Here is a 17,768-nt window from a genome sequence, read left to right on the forward strand (position 1 = left end):
AATGGCTATGTGACAAATTTTAATGAATCTAATCATTTGTTTCCCTCCTGTCTTCATATTATTTCTTTGGAAATAAGCATGGCTAGAGAGCATCTGAGGGGAAAAAAAGATTGTGAGGAACATATTTGTAGTTGATAAGAAAAGAGAATAGGAACAATCTGAGATAATTTTTTTCTTTTTCTTTTTGTTCAGTGATTCTAAGGTAACAACAAACACACTCCACAAGAAACAGAAGAATATAATTGCTAAGGCTGGTGTCAGACTGCCTAAGCTTGAATCTGTTCTTTACAGTGTGATGTTGAGCAAATCGTTTCATCACTCTGGGCATGCCTCATTTTTCATAGCCGTACTATAGGGAAAATAACATTACCTTCCTATAAGCACTAGATGTGACATGCATATAAATTGCTTAGAACAGTAGGTATTCAGTAAATGTTACATATTATCAGTGAATTCTACTACTTCAAAAATACTAAATAAATTGCATAGTGAAATCAGTCAAGCAGCCTAAATAGTTTTTCCCTAGAGAAACAAGTGTGGTCAAGTTTGTATAATTTTAAAGATACTAGATTTTTAAAAATATACATAATTTCTGGGGCACCTGGGTGGCTCAGTTGAGCATCTGACTCTTTTTGGTTTTGGTTCTGGTCATGATCTCACAGTTTCATGGGTTCAAACCCTGTGTTAGGTTCTGTGCTGACAGTAAGGCGCCTGCTTGGGATTCTTTCTCTCTCCCTTTTTTTCTGCTCCTCCACTGCTCACACACTCTCACTTCACTCAAAATAAATAAACTTTAAAAATGAAATTTCTTTTTTTAAAATACCACATTCTTTATTTCTTTTTTTTTCTTTTGGGATGAAAATTTTATTGATATTGGGTATGTATATTATTATTTTTAATAGTTTATTGTCAGGTTGGTTTCCATATAACACCCAGTGCTCATCCCCACAAGTGCCCTCCTCCGTGCCCATCACTCCCCTTCCCCTCCCCCCCACCGCCATCAGCCCTCAGTTTGTTCTCAGCATTCAAGAGTCTCTCATGGTTTGACTCCCTCCCTCTTCCCAACTAGTTTTCCCCTTCTTCTCCTCCATGGTCCTCTGTTAAGTTCCTCCTAATCCACCTATGCTTGAGGGTGTTATGCTGAGCAAAATAAGTCAGGCAGAGAAGGACATCATATGTTTGCTCATAAAAATGAATTTTTTAAAAAAGAGATACACACAAAGATAACATTTCCTTTTAAAAAGGTGTTTACATAAAGTGAGTTTTTCTTCCTTAGTTGAAAGATGTTGTGTGGTTAAGTGATTTAAAGGAGGATAAATTATCCATAGAATCCACACTTATTTTCAAGTTCTGTATTATTCCTGTAGAGTTCTGCATTTCATTTTGCTGTGCACGAGGGGCTGCTACTGAGCTATGAAGTTGGCAGCAATTTGGCACCACTGAGGGTATAGACTTAAAGCAGAATCAGAGGCTCAGCTCCTCAATTTTATATTAGCCCAAGGCTTAGTTTCCTCATATATTGCTAGGGCAACCTTGGTTTTCAAGTCTGTTTATAACAGATTGCTCCTCACTTTAATTTCTGCTCATTTGTGGTAGTAGAAGTGATGGAGCTTGAAGATTTATCTTGCTTTCTTGCAAACTCAGTAATATCATCAAAAAGTGTATTTGTTATGTGCATCCAAAGTCTTATTGCATTTTAGTGGCAGAGGGGGCTGTCAGAGCATGGTCCTCACTTCATTTCTAGAAGCTGCATACTTAGTTAAAAATTTGAACCATAGGATCTTGTAAATGAATGAACATTTCAAGGGTTGACTCTTAGACAAGAGACAAATGTCATTTCAACTGATTTTCTATTATGCCCATGCTATAGGTTATATTCTGTAGTGGAAAGTGGAGGGCATTCTGTCTTCAGAAAGGAAGGAATCATGTAGTGGCCACCTGTGTTCTATGTAGCCAGTTGATTAAAAAAGTCAAGATTATAGCTTCTTGCTCACAGAGTGCTCTTACCAATTTTCCAAAACCTCCTAAAATAAAAATAAGGATTATACTATGGGTGCTAAATTGTTTGCACTTTAAATAATTAGTGAATTTTTGTTCATCGTTTAAAAAACTAATTACTTTTTTGATGTAGTAAAATATGCACATGGATGAAATCCGAAAGTACAAAGGTCAAATACAATGCAAAGTAGGCTTTTCTCCTGTTTCTACTCCCTGTGGCTGTAGCCAGCCAGTTAGCAAAGATTCCTTTTCTGCGTTTTCAGAGATATTTCTGTATAAACTGATTACTAACTTTCAGTAAGTTTTCTTTTAACTTCTTAGTTCTCCTAAAGTGTTTCTAATTTCTAAAAAAATGCATTTATAAGGTTTTTTAAAGTTTTAATTTAAATTTTGGTTAACATACAGTGTAATATTAGTTTCAACTGTACAGTGTAGCGATTCAACACTTCCATACACCTGGTGTTCATCACAAGTGCACTCCTTAATCCTCATCACCTCTTTAACTCATCTCTCTTCTCTCCTCCCCTCTAGTAACCATCAGTTTGTCCTCTGTAGTTAAAAGTCTGTTCCTTGGTTTGCCTCTTTCTCTTTTTCCCACCTTTTGCTTGTTTGCTTTGTTTCTTAAATTCCACATGGGAGTGCAATCCTATGGTATTAGTCTTTCTCCGACTGGCTTATTTGGCTTAGCATAACACTTTCTAACTCCATTCATGTGGTTCCAAGTGGCAAGACTCCTTTTTTTTTTTTTTTTTTTTTTTTTTTTTTTTTTTTTTTTTTTTTTTTTTTTTTTTTTTTTTTTTTTTTTTTTTTTTTTTGGTGGTCGAGTAGTATTCCATTTTATATATATACCACCTCTTCTTTATCCATTCATCAATTGATGAACCCTTGGGCTGTTTCCATAATCTGGCTACTGTAAATAGTGGTGTAGTAAATACAGGGTGCACATATTCCTTTGAATTAGTATTGTTGTATCCTTTGAGTAAATACTTAGTAGTGCAATTGATGGATCATAGGATAGTTATATTTTTAACTTTTTGAGGAACCTCTTTATTGTTTTCCACAGTGGCTGCAAGTGTTTCCATTCCTACCAACAGTCCATGTAAGTTGTTTTCATATAAGGCATGTGAATGAGACGAGGCAAATGAGAAGAGGTGGTTCTTAGACACGGTGGTAATTTACATATAATAAATTTATCTAAAATTATATATTATATAAAATAAGCCTAGAATAAAATATTAGAATTAAGGAAAGTTAGGGTAATGATTATGCTTGTCATCAATTGAGGAAACAAAAATCCCAAGTCCTGTCAAGAAATGACTTTTTGAGGAGAAAGCAGGAAGCAAACTTCTTGATCTCCACTGCAGCAATTTCTTACTTGACACATCCCCAAAAGCAAAAGAATAAAGAGCAAAAATAAACTATTGGGACCTCATCAAGATTAAAAGCTTCTGCAAGGCAAAGGAGACAATCCATAAAACTAATAGACAACCGATGGAATGGGAAAAGATAGTTGCAAATGACATATCAGATAAAGGGTTAATATCCAGAATCTATAAGGAACTCACCAAACTCCACACCCAAAAATCAAACAACCCAGTGAAGAAATGGTCAGAAGACATGAACTGACACTTCTCCAAAGAGGACATCCAGATGGCCAACAGACACATGAAACAATGCTCAGCATCCCTCCTCATCAGGGAAATACAAATCATAACCACATTGAGTAACCTGATGCCACTCACAGTGTCTAAAATGAGCAAATCAGAGGATTCTAGATGCTAGCGAGGATGTGGAGAAACGGGCACCCTCCTACACTGTTGGTGGGAATGTAAACTGGTACAGCCCCTCTGGAAAACAGTGTGGAGGATCCTCAAAAAATTAACAATAGAACTCCCCTATGACCCAGCAATAGCACTGCTAGGAATTTACCCAAGGGATATAGGAGTGCTGATGCATAGGAGCACATGTACCCCAATGTTCATAGCAGCACTCTCAACACTAGGCAAAACATGGAAAGAGCCTAAGTGTCCATCAACGGACAAATGGATCAAGAAGATGTGGTTTATCTATAGGATGGAATACTACATGGCATTGAGAAAGAATGAAATCTGGCCATGTGTAGCAACATGGATGGACCTTGAGGGTGTTATGCTGAGTGAAATAAGTCAGGCAGAGAAGGACAAATATCATATGTTTGCACGTATTAGGAGATTAGGAGGAACTTAACGGAGGACCATGGGGGAGAAGAAGGGGGGAATAGTGGGGGAGAGGGAGAGAGGCAAACCATCAGAGACTCTTGAATGCTGAGAACAAACTGAGGGCTGATGGGGTGAGGGAGAAGGGAAGGGGGGTGATGGGCATGGAGGAGGGCACTTGTGGGGATGAGCACTAGGTGTTATATGGAAACCAACTTGACAATAAACTATTTGTAAAAAAAAAATTAAAAAAATAAAAATTAAAAAAAAAGAAATGACTTTTTATCTGTAAAATTTGTAACCGAATTGCATCTCATCTATTCAGGAGGTTAGGCAGGAAAATGTGAATTACTAAGAAAACATGTTCAATACCTCAAAATTATTTTTTATCTATATTTAAAACTCTCAGTTGGTTATAGTTACTCTGAAGCACTGAAAGAACATTATGTGAAATTAGGAAAATAGAAAACTCAAGGCCTATCAGTGAGCAGAAGATCACAAGGAAAAAAATTCCAAGATTTAAAAACTAAATTATGAAGATTCCCTAGAAAGATTAGTAGAGGGAATTATTTCTCATTTATAAGAGAGAAGAGCTACCTTAATGAGTATACTTTTTTCTTTCTGCATCATTTCATTTTTAACATTTTAGTAAAAGTAGACTAGAAAAATGGCAATGAAATGAAACCTTATGACTTTGAAATTGTATATTGTTTGCTTTTAATAAATGTAATGTATTTGAAAGATGTTTATCATATAGAACCAAGTCCTTCAAGCCCTCAACTAACTTTGGAGTAAGAGAAACTGATATAAGTATTAAAAATATCAAAGACCAAAGCAAGGCACAAATGAAATATAGGATATAAGCGTGCATCTCTTAGATCTTGCTTTCAAAATTCTGAAAAGATTCTATGAAATTAGTACTATATTAAAACATAATATCCTCTTAAGTATTAGGAACATCAAAGGATCTGAAAGAGAAAAAGAAGATGACTTTGTTTCATTTTGATCTTGATAATTCAAGTGCTGTTCTTTGGGGTCAAATTGAGTCAACGTATTGTTTGATGAGAGCAATAAGTCAATTAGGAGTAAAAATATGAGGGTGCTATTCCCAGCAATGGAGCTATGTAGAAGGAATGAGTGCACACAGAGGCTTTCCCTCTTCAGGAACAAAGTCCAGGCTTCACCTAGAAATAACTATAGCACTCTTTGTCTGGCAATAAAGGAGCTGAGATTTCACACCAAAATTATCATCACTTCTTATGAGGAGAAATAGGAGACACAAAAATGAAACATAGCAAAAATCGGACCTAGAGAGAATAGATGGCTATGATTAGAAATACGATTAAGCTTGAAGGATGCCTAGAGCACATGAAGCCACTTAAACATCGCACCTAGCCCTCAGGCTTCTGCAAGTGCTATACAAACCTGAGACTTACCTGGTTGTTCTGCTCTGCCCTCCTTGCTCATCTATCAAATTTCTCTCTCCTACACGTCACATCCTACACAGCTCAGAGAAATAGAAAAATGCTCTCCACAAAGGTTGAGTGTGAGATCCCTAAAATGCTGAATCAGTTTTAGGGGATGAAGAGGTTCAAATAATGCATTGCTTTTAGTTTAAAAGCAAAGTCAGCTGGCCTTGACTTGAAGTGACATTCCTGAAACCACTCATGATTTCAATTTTCCCTCAGTGCTGCAGTTACAATTACTAATGTAGTTCATAACCATGAGCTTTAAAGTGATTATCTTATTACTTTATAATCACACCTAGATACTCAGAGGTTTTACCTAGATACTCACTTTACAATTAGGGCAGTTTTAACTTTCAAATAATCCTTTTAAGAAAAGATGCTCCCCGTTTATAAAGGAGATATCTAATTTTAGAAGGTTAATTTAAAATAGTCCCAGGAATTCTCCCCTCCAATGGAAAGATAATCCCTACTACTGGATTTGGGAACAAGATCATAAAATTAAGCCTCCTCAAAAAGAAAAAGAAAAAAAAAGATAAAGATCTGAGTGGTACACACATCACAGTCTCTGTGAACCCACACAAAAATAAGCAGGGGCTAGGCGGCGTTGGGGTGGTTTCAGAGTGGGCTATTATTCACAGGAAAACAGCGAGATTCACTATGGAGGACATAATTCTTTTGACAGTGACAGGACCTCATTCACAGAGCCAGGACTGATGGTGCATGCACAGTCAGCGTGCCAAGCAGCACAGGACCTGGATGCGGGTCCCTAATGGTGAACTGAGATCATTGCTGAGGACACTCGGTGATCACATAAGGGACACTCTGTTTGCTCTCTGGGAGATGCAGTTCATTTGCACTAATTGCGGGCTTGGGGGCCTGGAGAAGGCGGCTCTGTGTACACATACTGTATTCCCTTTGTTGGTGAAGGTAGCTCTCACGGGCCCCGTTCCTCCTGGCATTGTGTGTGTATGTGTATTAACAGAGAGATTTAGCTGCCTTTAAAATATATGTGCATTTCTAATTCTTTGCACTAGACTTACTAATAGCTGATGAGGGGAAGCTACAATATAATGGTGAATTACTTTCCGGAAAAGTTTAGCATATAATTCATGAAATAAAAGAAATCCAAGAAAGCTTAACCCAGTTACTATGGTTTATAGAATTTTCTTTTCTTCAGAAAAGTTCAATCGTTAAACAAAACTATCTACTTTTTATCTACCTATTTTATTTTATTTTATTATTTTAATTCCAGTATAGTTAACATACAGTGTTATATTAGTTTCAGGTGTACAATATAATGATTCATCATCCACCTATCTATTTTTGGTATTTTCACAGAGAAAATGAAAAATTCTTATATCTAAGAATATATATTTTAAAATATACTTGTACATAATTTTCTTTAGTTATCAAATAACTTTTGAGGGAATGAAGATCAAGAATGTTCTATCATTTGGGGCACCTGGGTGGCTCAGTCAGTTAAATAACCAACTTTTGGTTCCATCTCAGGTTACGATCTCCTGGTTTGAGAGATGGAGCCTCATGTAGGGCTCTGTGCTGATAGAATGGAGTCTGCTTGGGATTCTCTCTTTACCTCCCTCTCTGTCCCTCGCCCACTTTTGCTTTTTCTCTCTCTCTCAAAAATAAGCTTTTTAAAAAGAGAATGTCATATCTTTCAAACTTAGAAGGAATGCATGTTGAAGACAATGAGCAGTATAAAATGAGCATGAAATACAGCTAATCATGTTGATATAGTAAAGCTTTGACATTCTCTAGAGGTTTGGTTGACTAAAAAATAAAGAGTTATAAAGATCTTGAGATATCTAAAGATATATACTGATCACTGACACAGGTAAACAAAAAACCAAAATTGTCCTCATCCTGGAAGTGCTTACAATGTATGTGGGGATGCCAGACATACACAGTATGAAAAGTGACCTACAACCACCAGGCTAATTAGTAGCTTTCAAATTACTGAAGTGTGTAAATTGTACTTGGATAATTCAGAGATAGACAAACTCAGTTTTTCATCATGGAAGTCAACAAGTGATTTCTTAGGAATATCAAAACTTTTTATTGTGTTTTGAATAAAAGACTAGGAGGTTATACTACGGAGAAGGGCTTCTCAAACACATGAAAGTGTTTTATGAGTGTATTTTGTAGATCAGAGAAGAGGTAAAGGAGGAGTAGGGGCCAAAGCTAGCAAAGATGTTTCAGTAAAATATGGGAGGGCCTGAGGGGCTGTCCAGGGAGTCTGAAGCAGTAGAAATGGAAGCTCACTCAAGTTTTAGGAAGGAGAGTCACATGATCAAGTGCTGCTTCAAGAATCTTTCACTGATGGAGGAATAACACTCAATGTGATAGGGATGGAGCCTGGAGGAATGTAGATCAGTTAGGGGACTGTGGTCTACAAGTGAGGTGATACGGCAGTAATCTAGGATGGCGATTTTTGGAAACAAGAGATTAAAACTACAGGTCTAGGATATTTTACACCCAATAATACATAACAAACCCGGGGAAAAGAAGCATTGAAGAACCCAGAGCTATCTGGGTGAAAAGAAGAATTTGAAAAATCAAGCCTTTCTGAGTTGAGGTGCTTGTCTCTGTTATGGGAGAAAAATTCAGGTGGAATGTTGCATTTAACTTGCCATAGAAATTCTTTGGAGGGGCAGTCCAGGGGACAAATGTCAGAACTATGGCCTTGGAACATCCTGGAAAAGTGAAGACTGCAGGTAAATCTACAGTATTTGAAGCCATGTGGCTGGATGTCAATTCTAACAAGATAAAAATGTCCAAATATAGATGAGGTTAATATCAAGAAAGGTTTCCTAGGGATATGAATTTTAAATATCAGTTTAAAGACAGATTCTCCAAGATGATGTAAAGATATATCATCCTTGCAAGCATTAGATCTAACACCACAGCCACAAATTCAGTGAAGGACAAGCATAACAGAATACAATGTAATGAAATACACTGAGCTGAAAGATTATGGTTCTACCTCATGGAGGTCAGGAGTCATTTTGTCCTCAGCATGGTGAACAGCCCAGAGAAACGTGATTGGAGAGAGGATAAGTTCAGGTGTTCCTGGGTCCAGATCTCAACTCTGTTATTAAATTAGCTATTACCTTAGTTAAGTACCTTTAACTAAATTTCAGCATATTCTTCATTAAAAACACTATGATTATGGGATATGCGATAATATACATATTACATGTCTACCTCATGCTATACATTTCTTAAAGGAGAATTGCCACTATTTATTTGATTTCATTTTTATTTTTGTAACTTTCAGTATTAACAAGCATAGAACTACATTTCTAAGGATAGAATTATATTGATTTCTATCACCAAAGTGACATATGTCAGAGAGAGAAACATTTCTGATCTGAGACACTGAAAGATCATTCTATAGCTTTCCTAGGTGACATGGGCTACATCCATCTGTCTGATGTAATTTTGACTAAAAAGGGAACCTAGCATGAGATAGTTCACATAAAATATATGAATATTGATTGATAATGTTAGAACTCCATGTAGAAATTATATATTTAAAGGTGGTGACCAACTTTACATAAATATGGTCTTAAAATACGAGGAATGTTTATTTCTAAGTAGAAGTTAAAAGGAGAAAAAAAATAAAGAAAATTAGTAATAGAAGTAAATCAAGGATTCCTCTAAAATCTTTATTTACATAGACAAAATAATTCATTTTGGTAAAGTATATAAGGAGTTAAAATTAGTAGGTTTGATGCTTAAACACATACAGAATATTATAAGAAATAGGATTTTTTATATCCCCAGAGTTAAATAACCTACCTCAGTTGTAGATGACTTCAAAAATTGAAAGAAATAAGAAACTTTTGGTAGGTAGAAACTTATAATGCCACTTTTAAAGAGGCACAAGTAAAATAGTGGTCATGTGCCTATATATTGCTGAGAAACATATTTATGCCTCTATTTGGTGCTATAAGATTCAAGATAGCATAGCAGCTGAGATCATGGGTTCTTTTATATATACATATATATAATATATATGTATATACACACATATAATATATCTTTGTTTATATATTTTATAATTTATATATAAATATATCTTATATTTATATATATAATTCCTATATATAAATTCCAGTTACTTGGCAAATTAACTGTAGTGTACCTCAGGGTCTTAATCTGTAAAATAGTACCCAATCTGTAAAATCTGTTTGGAGAATTAAGCGAACTAGTACACAGAATAAAATTAGGGAGTCCCCAGCACATGGTAAGCATCCAAAAGAAGTTACATTTTACATTATTTATTATCAGGGGCGCCTGGGTGGCTCAGTCAGTTAAGCATCCGACTTCGGCTCAGGTCATGATCCCACAGTTCGTGGGTTTGAGCCCCATGTCGGGCTCTGTGCTGACAGCTTGGAGCCTGGAGCCTGCTTCAGATTCTGTATCTCCCTCTCTCTCTGACCCTTCCCTGCTCACGCTGTCTCTCTCTCTCAGAAATAAATAAAACATTTTTAAAAATTACATTATTTATTATCAGTAGTTTTTGTAATGGAACAGAATTATCTCAGTAAGCTTTTCTTACTCTCCAAATGTGCCTCATCAACTATAGTATTTATGTTCTGAATTGACACTTGATATTAATTAGTGTTATAAGTTCTTAGTCAATATAAGGCAGTATTAACTAAAATTTAAGCAACAATTTTCTCGCTATTGTTTGAAGTGCTTTATATGTAGTGAATGTGTATGGAAAGAAAATAAAGGATAAAGAGCCTATGCTGGAAAAAAATGTGACAAGTTTCAAAAGGTGAAAAGCTGAGTAAATGCATATGAGAGGGATACATTTTAGTGAATCCTAAAATTTCTATTCGAGAAACAAAGAAAAACAAAGTTTTCTAATATGGGATGAGGAACCAATTCTCTGGTTTGAGACTGTTTCCTCAATCTTTGAACACTAGGCCAAGAGCTGCCTAATTTACATATGTTTCATCTCCCATAATAGGGAAAGAAAAAGATAGCATAAGGGCCACTTGCCCAGCCTGGCTTTCCAGAACGACTGTAAGCATCTATAAGCATTTTTGACAAATACTGACTCTCCAGAAATCCCAGAGTTGGCCTGGGCAGTTGTCTTCTACCATCGTCAGGCTGAGAGGTCCAAGGACAGTCACATGGTTATAACTGGTTAAGAAGAGGTAAAACCAATCCATTTTCCTAGGGGTCTTTAAAGACTGCCTAGCCAAAAACAAAACAAAACAAACAAAAAACAATTCTTCATGTTTAGGGTATAAATAGAAGAGAATGGTGCTTTCTAAATTCGCTATGACCTCCAATTAATTTCGAGTTTACAAATCTGGTCAAGAATGCTTCATTTGATTTGCCCTATACGGAGGAGAAATGAATTAGAAACCAATGATTCAGGCCCAACCAATGACAAATATTCTATATTTTTAGCTACGAGGTGTTAACTAGTAAGAAACTCTATAACTGCACTTTGATCCCCAACTTCTGCTTCCTCTGTGATTATTGCTTCCACTCAGCTAAATCATTTTGATTCTCATATCAAAGATCAAATCAGAAAACTATGTACTATTAATTTAAATCTATTACATAATGAGAATTTTGACAAAGATATTTCAGAATTAAAAAGGAAAAGGTATCTAATTATTTGAAAATTACCTGATCATTTCATAGTGAACAGGTTACACTATGTGACAATAGGGATTTTTAGCATTTGTATCCAGGAATGAGTTATTGGTAGGATCAGAGCATATTTTTCACCATTATGTTAATGGAAGAGGTTCTCCTCTGAGTAATCAAGATGAAGCCACTTTTTTAGGTTTTACACCTTGATTAGTACAGATCTCTTTATGTTCAAGAAAGAACATTTTTACAGCTATTATGAACAAGGAAGTTAAAAAACAAGCTTATGAAACTTTGATAAAAATAATTGAGCATGAAAATTCAAATACTATGTTGTCACTATAGAAACAGCACGGTGATAATTAAAAATACAGACATCAAAGTCATTTATTATTTATAAGTAATATAAATAATATGTATGCAAGGTGCACGTGTTAACATTTTTTAAAGAAGTTTAACACACCTCTTAGATTTTCAATGCTTACTGATATGCTATTTTTAAAAAATAAATAAATAAAACAAAACTTTGGAAGATTACTCTAAGGTTAAAGGCTACAAGAATGCCATACTTTTGGTAACATTTAATTATGAATAATATAAAGAAAAAATCCATTTTATAAATAAACTACTTAGCTTTCTGTTAGTAATAAGCACAAGAAAATAGCAAAGCCATACCTTGCACAAACACACTTTATATCTGCCTGATATTCTTTATATATGTGATATGATAGATCATATATGAAAAGGATAACAAGTTTTCTTTATTCAAGGGTAGGTGTCTTCACAAAGTCAATGTATAAAGATGCCTTCTCCACATTGTCAGAATAGATAGTAAGGATAGAGGGAAATATATGGACATGCTATAGCTGTGGTCATTTTGAGGACTGTATTCAATGAAGTTGTTAACTAAATCATATGACACAACCTCTACTTACAGAACTGTGAGTACAGTAAGATTTCTAAGGATAGATTTCTACTTAATATTAATTAACAAAACCCCCAGAACTTTCCACAATCATATTCATGACTTGTAACATTTTCTAAGATGTAGAAACCATTCATTATATTGCCATTAATATTGTGTAAGTGAAAACAAAAACTGAGTAACTCAAATGAATTAGTTGATTTAATTGTCAAATTAAAACAATAAAATGGATACAAGAATTATTTCCTTTCCATTTGATACCATAATCTTCGCTCTGGAGATAACTATCATATCATGTATACATATGTAAAAAACTAACCTGGTGTTACTACTCCATTTCCATTGACCACAGGCCTCTCTTCCTCTTCCTCCTCAGGAGGCTCTATACTTGCTTTCTCCATGTTGCTCACTGATTTATTCCTCTTCCGTTTTCCTTCAGCACTTGGAGTGGCTCCCGGAAGTATCTGGTCTGTCACATTTAATAATAATGGTGCTGGTTCTGCTGGAGGCTTCGGTGTGCCGTAGTAATTGTCTGCAAATGATACCAGAACATTATGGAGTCAAATATTTCTCCTACTACATACATAATTAATAAGAAATGGAAAGTATATATTGACAAATATGTATTCTGTTTCTTACATATATATGTATTTTACATGCATACATATATGTGATTTCATATCCTTTCACATTTTTATATATACCTTTATTTATTGCTTCTACTAAATTGGGCTTTAATACTTAAATAAGGATATAGATTTATCTTCATTCCCACCTTTTGTCAAACCAAAATACAGTTATATGTATTAGTCTCATATGGTACATAGCAACTTCTAAATTATTTTTAAAATTTGATAATCTTTTAAAAAATAATGTCTGAATAAGGGTACAGGTGACATTTTTAAAAGCAAATCTTATAACATTCTGGAAAGCAAAGCACATTGTGCTTTTTTCTAGCTTTCAGAGGACTCTGGCTGTTGTCCTTGATGCACACAGCATCCTGCCCAGAGTGGTAGCTCCATGCCAGTTTAATGGTTCCCATGGCTGCTGACAGCAGGCCTAATTAATCATTCTTCAGATTACTACAGTTCTTCTTCCCATAAGTCCATGATCGGAGCGATGGAATATTTGTTTCTCCCATCAGTCTCTGAGACTTCTCAAAGAAGGAAACTAACTCTTATTTCTCTCTGTAATAACAGCCTGGCACGTAGTAGGCTTGGAATAAATACTTACTAAGTGAGCGTCTTTATATATTTAAGGCAAATTATTTGTAGTCTAAAATTTTGATTGGTAAAGAACATAGTGGTGTTTTATAAAATCAGTGTTATACTTTTAGCATCATCTTCAAACCCACATTGGTGTTTTCAGTTAATTGAATAATTTATGCACACATTTACTACTCATTCATTAAAACTTTTATTTAGTACTGACTCTGCACCCAGACACTCCAATATATGTTTGAGAGAAAATGACGAATATAAAACAATCCTTGTCTTCCAGATGTTCAACAGTGTAGTGTGGAAGATAGGCGCATTTGACATCAAACAGATAAGTATTATAGCAGGAAATAGGACTGAGTCATGCAATCAAAGAGGCACAGAGGAGGAAGCACATCTTACTATCTGCAGAGACCACTGAAGTCAACTGGAAAACAGTGTGTTGTGAAAGAAACAAACTTTAAGTCATGGGTTCTAGACTTGGCTTTTCTATACAACTACAATTCAAGGAAGTTATTTAACCTCACTAAGGCTCAATTTCTTCACCTACATGTTGGAAATACAAATACTTGTTGCGTCTTAGTTCTGTGTTGCAAATAACCAAAAACCAACTCTAGTAAGATTTAACATCACAGGGATGTGCTGAGAAGATACGGGATGCTTAGTTGAAGGAAGAGCCTGAAAAATCTTGGGAAAAATGGGCAGAAGCAAAGGAATTCCATCAAAACACCCAAGTTGCCTCTATTGGTCCCAAACTCTGAAAGCCAGTGGTTCCACTGCCATGGGCACAACCCCCAGCTGCCACTCCTTCAGAGCCAATGAATCCCAGTCTCTGCTCAGGAGCTCTGAATTCACTCATTTCCAGTCAAACTCTCAGGCAGGGCTGTCTCATTGGCTAAGCCTCAGCCATAGGAGAGTCCTTGAAATGACAAATTAGGGCAGGAGAATGGCTGCTCTCCTTTGATTTGGGAAGAGGGAGGTGGAGCCCCACCTACCACCCATCTCACTGCAGGGTGCTCCCCAGGAAGGTATGGTCTTGGGGTGCTGGGTCAGCAGAAATGATCAATGTCTATTATACTTGCTCTCATCACTGGGTTGCTGTGAAAATGGAGGATGTATGAAGAAGTGCTTCATAAGCTGTAAAATTGCAATGGTTTTAACAGCAGTATAAACCTCCTGCTGGCACTAAGTGAATATTCCAAAGGCTAGCTGGAACACTAATGTTGTTGCTCATTTTCATGGATATTCATGGTTGTAAGAGAAATACAAGGGGAAAAATATTATCATGTAAAGTGGTTCTTATACATGTAAAACTTTTATACAGAAGTCTGCAAAGTGGATGATAGACATTTTGCTAAAGGTTACTTTCTAATTTAATTTAGAGCATTTCAGATGACAGACCTTTAAATGTACTTGCTGAATTCTAAGCAAACAAAGACTGCTAGTTACTTCTTAGAAGTCTATGAATTATTATTATATTGCAGCATCCCTAAGGGCTTGCACCATTCTCAGTACATTGCTATGTTTTCTATGGAATCTCAATAGTTAACTGCTTATCTAATACACACAAGTAACACTAATAAATAATCCTGCATGTCCCAATAAATAATATAGTTTTAAGTAGTATTCTGAAAACTTTAATGACTTCAAATATATACAGTATTAAGGAAAATGGATCACATTTCAGTATTATTTTTCTTCCAACCTGTCTTTTATGGTTTAAATCTCCCTGAGTTAGAAGCATAACCTTATATTAATTAGAAATAAATTCATAGCTCAGGCTAAAAATAAATATTAAGTAACAGATCCTGTTGAATTTATATTGCTAAATAATTATACCTATTGGCATGTGATGTGATTATAAATTATATAGTAATATTCTATTTCTACAATTTGATTTATGAAAATAAGACTACAGATTAAATTTTAGATGTAAAATTGTATGAATCATTAGTTAAAATGTTAAGATTATCTTCATTAGCAATAATAAAAACAATTTAGAAGAGGCACAGAAATAACCCATATAGTTACTACACTTGAGAAATATAATTTACAGAGACTATGCTATTATAACAAATCCAATGCATAGAATAAGGCAACCAGAAATACCTAAACTAAGTTGAAGAATTAACCAGGTAGTCAGATAGGTAGGTCACTGAAAATGATGCTTTGATAGAAGTTCATAGAAATCCATATATTAATGGTAAAATGTGACTTTTAGATAAAATATCAATGTTTTCAGAAGAAAATAAAAAAAATTTTTTACATAGAATTTGGAAATAGTGTCCCATTGAGAATGAAATGCCTCTATGCACAGTGCCAGCATTTAGCAATTTAAAATCTCAAAATATAGTAACAATATGGTGTAATGTTTAATGGCACAGATCATGCTGAAATTAACCTGTCTTTGAATCCTGTGTCCCCTAAACTGGCTACTTCCTTACATCCTTAAATCTCTTTAGTTAAAGTAGGAACAGGGGGCTGTAATATGACTATAGTCACAACAGCAACTACGATAACAATTATTATTACCATCATCATCACCGCACTGCAATTTACTGAGCTGGATACTGTAATGGACATTTTACCTATGCGCTCTTGGATCAAATGGGGACTAGAATAACTCTTACTCCTTGGTGTTTTGTAGTAAGGATTAATGATAATAAAGGGATGTATAATGTGACTGGATCAGAACAGGTCTCCATATATAGTGGCTACTTTGGGCATTTATTCATCACAAAACAATAAAAAATCATTCTGTCTCTACAGTTAAAAGAAAATTGAGGCCCCAGAAATTAAACAATTTACCAATATTGTGCATGAAGCAAGTGGAAAACCTGTATCTGTTTGTTTTAAGAACCTCATATCTTCAAAATACTATGGAGGAGAAGGGGAAAAAATAGTTGGGGAGAGGGAGGGAGGCAAACCATGAGGGATTCTTTAAGAAACTTCTTTTTTTTAATGTTTTTTAAAATTTATTATTGAGGGGCGCCTGGGTGGCTTAGTCGGTTAAGCGTCCGACTTTCGCTTAGGTCATGATCTCGCGGTTCGTGGGTTTGAGCCCCGCGTCGGGCTCTGTGCTGACTGCCAGCTCAGAGACTGGAGCCTGTTTCAGTCTGTGACTCCCTCTCTCTCTGACCCTCCCCTGCTCACGCTGTCTGTCTCTCTCTCTCTCTCCTAGAAATAAATAAAACATTTAAAATAAATAAATAAATAAAATTTATTATTGAGACAGAAAGAAACAGAGCATAAGTGGGGGAGGGGAAGAGAGAGAGGATACAAACCATGAGGGACTCTTGAATACTGAGAAGAAACTGAGGGTTGATGGGGGTGGAGGAGAAAGGGAAAGGGGGGTGATGGGCATGGAGAAGGGCACCCGTTGGGATGAGACTGGCTGTTATATGGAAACAAACTAGACAATAAATTATAAAAAAATAAATAAAAAATAAATTCTAAAAAAAAAATATTATGTTGCCTCTGAAGAGGGGGGAAAAATGTGCGATGAAATTTGCATTCTGCCCTGCACTAACAGCAAGAGAACTTCATTCAAAGCCACAACAAATAGGCACAAATGTATGACTTTAAAAAGGGAAAGGTGATAATTGCTACCAAATAATAAAGCTGGGACAGTTTAGGTGATTTTTTTTCTCTCCTTGCTTGCAAAAATGTGCTTGTGTGTGTATGCACGTGTGTACACATATGTGTGTTTTGGGGGATGAGATGGGGTATAGGCTTCTCTGGTCCACTTCTTGCTGAATACATCTATACTTGTAAAGGATGATGTATTTATTAGTTTCATGTAAATTTAATATAAAATTGTGCTTTTGTTGAACATGATGAAAAACTCAAATGATATATAAAATTGCTCACTTATTTCTATTATAATGATGACTATCTATAGATTACATAGTCTGATTTTTAATCAATGCCTGGGGTAAAAACGACATTTGAAGAATTTGATTTATTCTTCAGCTTTTTAAGTACTTAAAATAATGATTTTTTTCCAATAAAGTTATAGTTCTAAAAGAGTGAAACAGGGTGGATGCACCTATTTCTGACACAATAAATATAGAAAACTTTCTAGAAATCTGAATAAAAAGAGTAGCGTATAAAATGTCAATAACTGGTTTCATAATGAAAAAAATTAATAAATGCCAATTTACAATGGAAGTTTTACTAATTTCTTGTAAAGAAAAAGGGACTAAAACAGATTACATTGCTATGAACTAAACTTGTCTAGAGACTCCTTTGAAAATCTAATCCCTTACACACATTTTTTAAAATTATTATTTTAGAAAGAGAGAGAGCACAACTATGGGAGAGGGCA

At 35.2% G+C, this 17,768-nt stretch overlaps 1 protein-coding gene across 1 annotated transcript in view; it reads right to left on the reverse strand.

Moving 5' to 3' along the window:
- The window catches only part of MAGI2 (membrane associated guanylate kinase, WW and PDZ domain containing 2), a 1,134,938-nt gene that overhangs the window by 496,139 nt on the left and 621,031 nt on the right, over positions 1-17,768 (reverse strand). Inside the window, exon 4 of the mRNA XM_039239084.1 lies at positions 12,544-12,756. Within this exon, the coding sequence (XP_039095015.1) occupies positions 12,544-12,756 (213 nt within the window). The remainder of the gene's footprint in view (positions 1-12,543; positions 12,757-17,768) is intronic.

This window comes from Hyaena hyaena, unplaced genomic scaffold (genome assembly GCF_003009895.1).
Source record: "Hyaena hyaena isolate Hyena2069 unplaced genomic scaffold, ASM300989v1 scaffold_152, whole genome shotgun sequence".
In the NCBI taxonomy this organism is placed as follows: Eukaryota; Metazoa; Chordata; class Mammalia; order Carnivora; family Hyaenidae; genus Hyaena; species Hyaena hyaena.